General features: G+C 46.9%; 1 protein-coding gene and 1 pseudogene across 1 annotated transcript in view; both read left to right on the top strand.

The window, feature by feature from the left end:
- Positions 1-1487: 1487 nt before the first annotated feature.
- Positions 1488-9877, top strand: part of Htt (huntingtin) — a 136566-nt gene continuing 128176 nt past the window's right edge. Inside the window, exon 1 of the mRNA XM_026395204.2 lies at positions 1488-1986. Within this exon, the coding sequence (XP_026250989.2) occupies positions 1814-1986 (173 nt within the window). The 5' untranslated portion in view covers positions 1488-1813. The remainder of the gene's footprint in view (positions 1987-9877) is intronic.
- Positions 6106-6633, top strand: LOC144257310 (jupiter microtubule associated homolog 2 pseudogene; annotated as a pseudogene).

Genomic DNA, 9877 nt, shown 5'->3' with positions numbered 1-9877 from the left:
AAAATTGCATCATAATGTTATGTGGTTTATTCCAATAATTCATGGATGGTTCAATACTAAGAACTCTAGTAAAAACAAACTTGTGAATAGGTTCAAAGGAAAAATAAAAGATCATTTTCATAAAGGCTATAAAGGCATTTGACCAAATACAACACCTGTTTTTTTAATATAAATAAATGGTTGCGAAAATAAACAACTATGGGGGAGTACTAGGGATTGAACTCAGGGGCACTCAACCACTGAGCACATCTCCAGCCCTATTTTGTATTTTATTTAGAGACAGGGTCTCACTGAGTTGCTTAGTGCCTCACTTTTGCTGAGGCTGACTTTGGACTTTCAATCCTCCTGCCTCAGCCTCCTGAGCCACTGGGATTACAGGTGCGTGCCATCTCGCCTGGCTTCAAACAGCTACTTCTTTAGCATGGTAAATATATCCATCAGCCCCAAAATGCAGCACTTTACCTGATAAAGGAATACTCTGGAGGTATTCATGTTAAAAACAGAAATAATGGAAGGATCAGGAGTCTCAACATTATGTTTAGTATTGGGAACAATGATATTTTAGTATTGGGAACAATGCTATTTCCCTTTACCTGATCACTTTGGAACAGCTGACAGGATCTGAGAGCAGGTGGAGGTGTAAACTGTGGACACCCAACAGGGACTCTGAGTTGCACATGTGTTCCCAGTGGGCTGTAGCCGCTCATCACTGCCCAGAATGCTCTCCCTGAGGCCAACCCCACTCCCTGCTGCAGGAACTCCCCATTGGTGCCCCCCACCCTTGGTGCCCCTCTGCTTGTTCTCCCACCTTCCCATCAGGCAGGGAGATCCTGGAAACTAGGACCTGCCCAGCGCCTGCCTACACGCCTGGGCACAAGGAGTGCCTTGGAGGTCCTGCCCAACGTCCAGGGCAGAGTTGCTCTCCCACAGAGGGGACACCCCTGGGCTGGAGAGTTCTTCCTGTGGGGTGTCTCTATGATTAAAGCTGCTTCTCTCTGCACTAACTGCAGCCTCTTCGGGAAGCAGCCATGGCTCATCTGTGCCTGTCCCAGACCAGTCCCTCTGGAGGCCCGGGACCACACCGAGCCCCGAGTCCTGCGCAGGGGCCACTCACTGCCTCCCTCCTCCTGTCCAGGAGCCCCCAACATGGTGTCCGTCGAGCTGTCGAGAGCAAGCCCCTAGCTCAGGCCACCGGCCAGCTCGATGGACAAGGAGTCACGCAGGGCCTCCAGCTCCGCGCCAGAGCTGGTTCTTGCGGAGAGTCCGGGAGTCGCGTTGGGCCTTCCCCGCGCGCGCGCGCCCCTCCCCAGGACCTTTCCTCCTGGAGAAACCACCCTGCTTTCGCCGCGCCCTGCCCACCTCCTCGCCCCGCCCCGCCACCACGCCCACAACCCGCCCCGCCGACAAGCCTCGCACTCGCCCCGCCCCTTCCGCTTTGTCCCGCCTCCTAGCAGATCTCCCCGCCCCCTTTCCGCCGAGTCCTGCGTCTTTGCTGAGGAGTGGCGCCGCGATCTTTGAGGGGCGACTGTGTGGAGGCGGGGGTGGGCCAGCGCACCAGCCGGCCATTGGCGGAGGTCCCCGCCTCGGGCTGTCAATCCCGCGGGCTCTGCGTGGCCCCTCCCCCGCCGGCGCCGCGTTGCGAGACGCAGGGCGCTGCGGGGGCTGCCGGGACTGGCCCAAGATGGCCGGGCGCTGGGGTTCTACTTCTCCCTGCGGCGCCGAGCCCCATTCATTGCTCCTCTGTTGAGCTGCGCCGCGGTGCGCAAGCCGGCTCGAGGCCTCCGGGGGCTGCCCCGCGAAGCGGGAGGCTGTCATGGCGACCCTGGAAAAGCTGATGAAGGCCTTCGAGTCCCTCAAGTCCTTTCAGCAGCAGCAGCAGCAGCAGCAACCGCCGCCGCCGCCGCCTCCTCAGCCGCCGCCGCTGCAGTTGCAGCCGCCCCCGCCGCCGCCCGGCCCGGCTGTGGCCGAGGAGCCGCTGCCCCGACCGTGAGTCCGGGCGGCCCCCGCGACCTGAGCCTGCGCGCGGGCGACGGCGACCGCGCAGCCCCACGGAGGGTCGCCCGCCCTCGCCTGGGTGCCCTCTGCCGGGAGGCCTGTCCCCAACTCGCCGATGGGCGTCGTCCCGGCCCTCTCACCCTCCCCTGCGAGTGGAGAGTTAGGGAGCGAACTTGCTTCTCTTGGCTGGCGAGGAACCGTGACTGTGGTGGGGCCGCGCCGGGGCCCGCGGCCGCTCCCGCTCGGGGCGCAGCTCGCCAGGAGCGGGCCGGGGCGCGAGCTGCGGGATAGTGGGTGACATCATGCCTGTCGGTCTGCTCCGCGGAGCGGGGGGCGGGGGAGCGAGGATGCGTCCAATGGGAGGTTCCCTTTGCAAGTGGCACTTCAGACAGCCTGTGATTTGAGGCGCTCCCTACACGAGGCATTCCGTTTAGTTTTTGATGGCAGTGGAGTAACACGGTTTTAGAACATCACCGGAGAGACTCACTTAAGCTCAAGTTGTTCTGCAGGCATTTTGCACGAGTCGTGATTCCCAAGTAGGTGGTGAACTACTTACAGAATTAATAAAATTGATTGGCATTTTAGGAAAAGTTGACTGAAGTGTATTTCATATTTTCTGTTAAAAATTAAGCCGACACTTAGTGGGGTGCAGTTTTTTGTGGGGGGATGAATGAGTTTTACATTTCAGCTATATTGCATTGAGCTTGCTAGAACATGGGGCATCTGCAGGCTCCAGGAACATCTCAGGCGTGCCGGTAAAAGAGCTCCTGTTTGCTTCATTGCTGACATCCGTTACTCTTTGGAAGCCAGGGGGGTCTCTGCTGCTCATTTTGGGGAGAATTTTTGGAACAGAAAAAGACCATTAATAATATCTAACGGAACCATAGGTCTTCCCCTGGAAATCTGAATGCTGAACTTTGGGCCTGTTCCTTGCTGCAGTTCAGGCCTTTCTCCGACCTCTGAGCGTTTTATTTCTGATCGAGATTTGTACAATATGGATGGCAATAAGGAAGCAGCACCTTAAAGAATCTCACTCCATTGAGAATCATTCGTTTTAGTAATATTTCTTGTTCTTTATATTTCTGATGGAGTCCTTGCCCTGTCCTGAGAGTTTAATTAGAAAATGAGGATTTGGACAGTAATGTTGGTTAAAATTTGGAATGAATTTTTCTTCTAAAAGGGGAAAAATCTGTTTGAGTACTTAGAGGAATTTAAAAAAATCAATTTGATGTATTTCTGCACAATTAGTTTCTGGTCATTATAAAGTCTTATTGTAGTGCCTCTGTGTATGGTAGGAGTCATGGAACTTCACACATTGCATGTATCTTGTATAAACACTAAGCAGGCTCTGGGTGGTAAGAAAGACCTTACTGCTGTGAGGCTGCTTTAAACAGATTTAATCTATTATTTTTGCATAAGTGATACATTAACATAACTCAGTTCCATGCCTTTCTCCTGCATGCCTAGCTCTGTTCCCAGGATCAAGCACTGTGGTATACTTCTTATGTATCCTTCTGGATACAATCTGTGCATTTATTACAATAGATTTAAAATTATTTGAAAACAAAAGCAGTTTAGCATAGTAACTTTTAAAGGTTCTTAGCATGCTCTGAAATCAACTGCATTAAGCTTAATTATAGTTCTTTAAAATAAAATCCATCCATATCATATTTCTGTGTACTTTGCTGTTGAGAAAGCAGATATTCATCAATCTTGAGGAACAAACTTACTGCTGTAAGTTTAGATTTTGGCATACCTGTTCATGTGCTTTAGCTGAAGTCCCTTCCTAAAGTGAGACTGGCCAAAGCAAGGTGGAAAGTATCTGTTCTATTTTTATGGTTTTTGTTCTATTGTAGGAAACTATAGTGTTACAGCCACATTCAGAGTGTCTAAGTGCCTGCTTTTTTTCTCAGCATACAGGATGCAGACTTCTCTGTGGGGCTGGTCATAGTCTCTGCAAGTCTGGCATGCTTTCTAGGGCCCTAACAATTATTGTGAGGTATTGGCATTAGATTTTGACACATTCTCATTCTTCAGATTCCCGCCTAGTTTTCCCCTGATGGTAGTTGTATTTATTCATCAGTAAATGTTTAGTGATTTCTGTGTGTCTGGCACTGTTACGAATGCAGGGCTCAGCAGTGAACAGAGCTATGCCCTAATGAAGTTTTCATTCTAGGGAGGGATGGAGACAGCAAGAGAGATAAAGTGTATAACATGTTAATAATAAGTGAAGAGGAACAGCAGAGCAGGGAAGGGACTAGGAAACATCTAAGCTAATACAGTTTTGATGTTTTAGATAGGGTGTTGAGGGAATGTCCACTAATTTCATGGCTTTTCAGTACACCCCAGAAAAGTGTCAAGGATCTAATGCACAGGTGTCTGGAGGGACATTCCATACACACTGCAGTGAGAACGTGTCCAAAGCACCCCCTGTGGGATGAACAGCAAGGAGGTCATTTTTGTTGGGTGACTCGAGTTAGGGGGCAATTCTTGTAGGAGGTGAGGTCCGAGGGATGCAGGGCATATGGTACCAGATCAATACCACTTTCCTTGTGGTGAAGTAGACATTCTCCATTATTTGAGGGAGAAGTCATTGGAGGATTAGATCAGAGTAGTGGCCTGAATGCCATTTTAAAATGCACTTTGACAGTGGAGTAAAGGGGAACACAGACAGAAAACAGGAAACTAGCTGAAAGCCATTGCAGTGATCCATTGGGTGAGAAATGATGTTGAATTATGTAAGGGATAGGCAGTGGGCAAGGTGAGGAGTGACTGGATTTTGATGGTACAACCAAGAGGACTTGATTAGAACAAAACGCAGCTATAGGCGCTGAGGCTGTAGCTCAGTGGCAGAGCACTTGCCTAGCATGTGTGATGCAGTGGGTTTGGTTCTTAGTACCACACAAAAATGAAACAAAATAAAGGCATGCTATCCATCTACAATTACAAAAAAAATAAAAAATGATAAAAGAAACCGCAGCTTTAGTTGGTATTAATTTGGTTAGGATTACTTTCAGCTGCAAATGACAGAAGCCCGTTGTAATAGCTTGAGCAGGGCAGAGGTAAGAGTTCGTTATAAGACAAAAAAGTCTGAGGAAGTTCAGCAGTAAGTCCAGGGATCCAGACTTTCTTAAAATTAGCTTATAAGCACTTGTCCTCATTCTCTCCTATTTTCTAGTTTAGAGTTATCTGTATTTTTTCTTGTTGATTTATATCAGTGCTTTATATATTTGGATACTTATCTGACATGCGATTTGTAAAATTTTCTCCCTTACAGTATCCTTTGAAGCACCAAAGTTCTAAATTTTGATGAAGTCCAGCTTCTCTTATTTTATCTTTGGTTGCTGTGCTTTCGGTGTTTTGTCTAAGAAACCATTGCTTAATCCAAAGTCACAAAGATTTATTCCTGTGTTTTCTTCTAAGAATTTTAGAGTTTTAGCTCTTACTTGTAGGTCTGATCCATTTTGAGTTGATTTTTGAATGTGGTTAAGGTAGAGGTCCAACTTTTTTTTTTTTTTTAATATGTGGATATCCAATTGTCTCAGTACTGTTTGTTGAAGAGAATATTCTTTCCCCATTGAATCATGTTGGCACCCTGTTGAAAATTAACTGCTCATAAATGTATAGATTTATTTCTGGACTCCCAATTTTACTCCTTTATCTATATGTCTGTCCTGTGCCAGAACCCTACAGTCTTGACTACTGAAGTTTGTACCAGTTTCAGTTTGTGAAATGTGAGTCCTCCAACTTTGTTCTTTTTAAAGATTTTTATAGCTATTCTGGGTCCATTGCATTTCCAGATGAATTATAGGATCCTTTCGTTAATTTCTACAAAGAAGCCATCTGTGATTCTTTTTCTTATTTAAATTTTCTTAGTTGTATACGGACACAACACCTTTATTTTATTTATTTATGTTTATATGGTGCTGAGGATCGAACCCCGTGCCTCACACGTGTGAGGTGAGCGCTCCGCCACTGAGTTACAGCCCCACCCCTTCTCTCTGGGATTCTGATTTGATTGTATTGAATCTGTAGATCAACTTAGGGGATGAAGTTAACAATATGAAGCCTTGAGTCGCAGGACAGTGGCCAACATATTCCAGGGCATAGATGCTGAGGCTGGCCACTGGGCCCTATAGGATCAGGAAGCCTTCAGAAGGAGAATCCAGCAATCTTTTTGGAAGTCTGGAAGAAGCTGTTCCTTCACGTTGGCCCAGTAGTATGGTGTTGAATATTTTTGGACCAACTGAAGAACCTCAGAATGTACCCAAGGTGACAAATCCCCCAGGGGGAAATGAAGGAGTATCTTTGAATTGATTCCTAGGCAGATCCCACAATATCTGAACCCACCTAGCGGGAAGACCACTGACATTTTTGGTTACCTAGTCACTGCCACTTCACCTTTGGCACACCCAAACAAACCCAAGGATCATGTGTTCTTGGGTGAATGAGAAGACCCAAAACCAGACCTGAGAAGAGTTGGGAGAGAAGGGCAGCTCGAGAGGAGTAGACCATGCCAAGGCGACTGAGCCCATGCCCATGGCTGTCAGCTACCAGCCCAGGCTGGGGCCAAGGCCTCGCCTACACAACAAGGTCTTGAACCCCCTGGGAGGCAAATCCAACATCTCCTTCTACTAAGAGGCTACTGCTCTGCCTGTAGCCAGACCAGAAACTCAAGATACAGACTATTGAAAGTTTATTATTTTCTTTAGCACCCCCCCAAAAAAAGGGGTGGGGGAGAGTTGTCTTATGTGTGAAGCTGGCTTCTCAGAGGACCTTGCCTTTGGGGGATGTGGATAAAGAGGACTCCCCTTGCCAGGTGTGGTGATGCATGCCTGTAATCCCAGTGGCTTGGGAGGCTGAGGCAGGAGGATTTTGAGTTCAAAGCCAGCCTCAGCAATTTAGCAAGGCCCTAAGCAACAGTGAGACCCTGTCTCTAAATAAAATTAAAAAAAAAAAAAAAGCGTTGGGGATGTGGCTCAGTGGTTAAGTGCCCCTGGTTTCAAACCCTCTTTCTAAAAAAAAAAAAAAAAAGACTCCCCTAGTGTCTGCTCATTTGTTCTGATGGAGCAGGACACTGAGGGGGCAGGGAGATGGTGCTGTGTGGCAGGAGGCTTAGTGGGCTCTTCCGTGAGCTGTCTCCTGCTGACTAGACATCCAGGAATAGTTGAAGAAAACCCAGTCTGTCTTGCTGTAGGATGGAGAAGAGGCAAAAGCAGAGACATCAGGAATACTGGGAGTCCTCATAAAGCATCCCCCTTGGCCCCAGGGCCAGTTACCTGTCATGAGGAGAGCTTCCGCTCCTGAGAGACCACCAAATCTAACATCTCCTTGTTTAGCCTCGGTGTGTTGTCCTGCTCTCTTGAAATGTCTTGACTACTTTTCCTCAGCAGGAGTCAACAAGAACCAAAGAGTTGTCCTCAGTCTGGTCCTGTGGAAGTTTTCCTATCCTGGTCCTCCAAGTTGCCCAGTTCCTGCATCTCAAACCATGACCACATCTCACATAGGACTCTGCCTTTCTCTTGTAGGACTGGCCTTGGTCCTTGACGTGCCCTGTTTGCTTGTAGATTGTGCCGCCTTTTCCCTCTCATTAGCCTTCAGTCTGGATCTCAGTTCTTCACTGATAGTGTGAAGCTCACTTCTAAAACCACACTTCTCCTGTAGGTGAGGTCTTAAAATCCGTTCATGCCCACCTGAGTAAGGGGCTTTTTCAGATCCTTCCTGTGTCTTTGTTCCTGTAGTTGGTGGGAATGCATGAGAACCTTGGGCTTTTAGGTTGGTTTCTTCAGTAACATCTGAAAGGCTGTCTTCAAGTACCAGCATCACATAAATGCTTGTGGACTTGTTTTCTGACATCTTCCAGAAACAAGTCCACTGCTTCAGCCACCTTTAGAAACTTTGCAGAACCTCTGGACCCTACTATAAACAAGAGGCCAGGGCGTTCAGTAGTCTGTCAGCAGAGTCTCAGCTCTCACGCCAGCAGATGCTGGGCTATCATGAGTCATGTTGCTTCATCTGTCAGAGGTCCTTCCCTGTCTGCTGCAGCCTCAGTTCCCTGCTTCCCTGTGGTGGGTGTGTTAACAGGAGAGGGCCCGGGTGGCCTGTCTGCTTTACGTGCCTACGGAGCTCACGCCAGGTGCTAGGAACATCCTCAGTGTCCTTCAGGTTTGAGTGAGTGTCAGGTCTTGTGTGGTCTCACTCACTCTGGTCTGGCTGCCTGCAGGAGCTGTCCCGCAAGCTCTGCATGTGACTTATCAACCAAAAAATCTTAACCCTTTCAGCTGCCCTGTAAACTGTGGAGCCAGAAAATATGTTCTGTGTAGCTCCTGAGAACTTTGGACAGATTGCTGTTCAAAGTAATTTATGAGAACATTTGGAATTCAGGGGCCGGAGGTGGGGGAGTTCCTACTAAAAGGATGTAAATGATGCTTAGCTTTTTTTTTTGTTTGTTTAATTTATATATATATATATATATATATATATATATATATATATATATATGTGTGTGTGTGTGTGTATGTATTTTTTTCATTCATTCATTCATTCATTCATTCATTCATTCAGTGGACCTTTATTTATTTATATATGTTGCTGAGAATCCAACCCAGTGCTTCACACATGTGAAGCAATAGTTCTACCACTGAGCTACAACCCTGGCCCGATGATTAGGTGTTTTTGTTTTTGTTTTTGTTTTTGGTACTGGGGATTAAACCCAGGGGCATTTAGCCACTGGGCCACATCCCCAGCCCTTTTTTGTATTTTATTTAGAGTTGCTGGTATTACAGGCATGCGCCACTGTGCCTGGTTCCCCATACTTAGCTTTTTAAGCTGAAACCCACTAACTTGTTTAACTTACAAGGAAGTAGTGTTAATGGTAGAAATAAACCAACATTTTAACAATGCTTTCTTAGGGAAAACAAATTGTGAATTCCAAATCAGACTGCCAAGAAATCTGATATTACTGTGCTGGTCCCTGCCAGAGGGCTCCTTGTTCCACTCACTGGCAGGAATTTCTGGGTGGTGGTAGGAAAATTCAACCTGCAGCCCTGGGCTCTGGGCAGCAGTGCCCTGCCTTACTCCTGTCTCCACCTCCCCCTTCTCCAACTCTTAGGCTGTGAGCTGGATAGTGTGCTTGCTGCAGGAACGAAGGAGACACTGCCCAGGTGAGCCCAGCCGTGTGGGTGTGGCGGGCACCTGCATTATCAAGATGCTGTCTGCAGGGACTGGGGTTGTGGCTCAGTGATAGAGTGCTCGCCTCGTATGTGGAGGACACTGGGTTTGATCCTCAGCACTGCATAAAAATAAAATAAAGGTATTGTGTCCATCTACAACTAAAAAAAAAAGATGCTGTCTGCATCAGAGACTGGCTGTATGTGGACATTCTGTTCTCAACCTCCAAGGTACTGTGAGAAAATACTAGTCCTTATGTTTTTATTAATCCTTAAAAAAAACTTAATAGTTTATCTAGTGCCAACATTTTTCTGGAGCTGCAACAAAACAAGAAACTTGTTCTCACACCCAGTGTGACAATATTTTTAAAATTTCATAGCCATTTAAAAATGTAAAAGCATTTCTTAGCATGTGGACTGGCTAAAATCAGGCAAACTGCATTTTGCCCACTCCTCGATTAAAATAGTGAAAGGACTGCTTTGGGGAAGCTTTTCTTTTTTGGCTGCTTTTATTAACTAGTTTAAAAAAATTATAGAAGCTACACATATATACCATAAAAACATCCTCAAGCAGCATGAAGATGGAAAGCAGAATATCTCCCCCAGTTCACTCTCCTAGTCTTATTCCCAAAAGATAACAGTTATTTGTTTTCTACCCAGATTTTTTTTCTTTTTTCTTCCCAGATTTTTAAATGCATAGGCAAGCATTTAAG

This window comes from Urocitellus parryii, chromosome 10 (genome assembly GCF_045843805.1).
Source record: "Urocitellus parryii isolate mUroPar1 chromosome 10, mUroPar1.hap1, whole genome shotgun sequence".
In the NCBI taxonomy this organism is placed as follows: domain Eukaryota; kingdom Metazoa; phylum Chordata; class Mammalia; order Rodentia; family Sciuridae; genus Urocitellus; species Urocitellus parryii.
The sequence above is the reverse complement of the archived record's forward strand: the minus strand, read 5'-3'. Positions and strand labels throughout refer to the sequence as shown.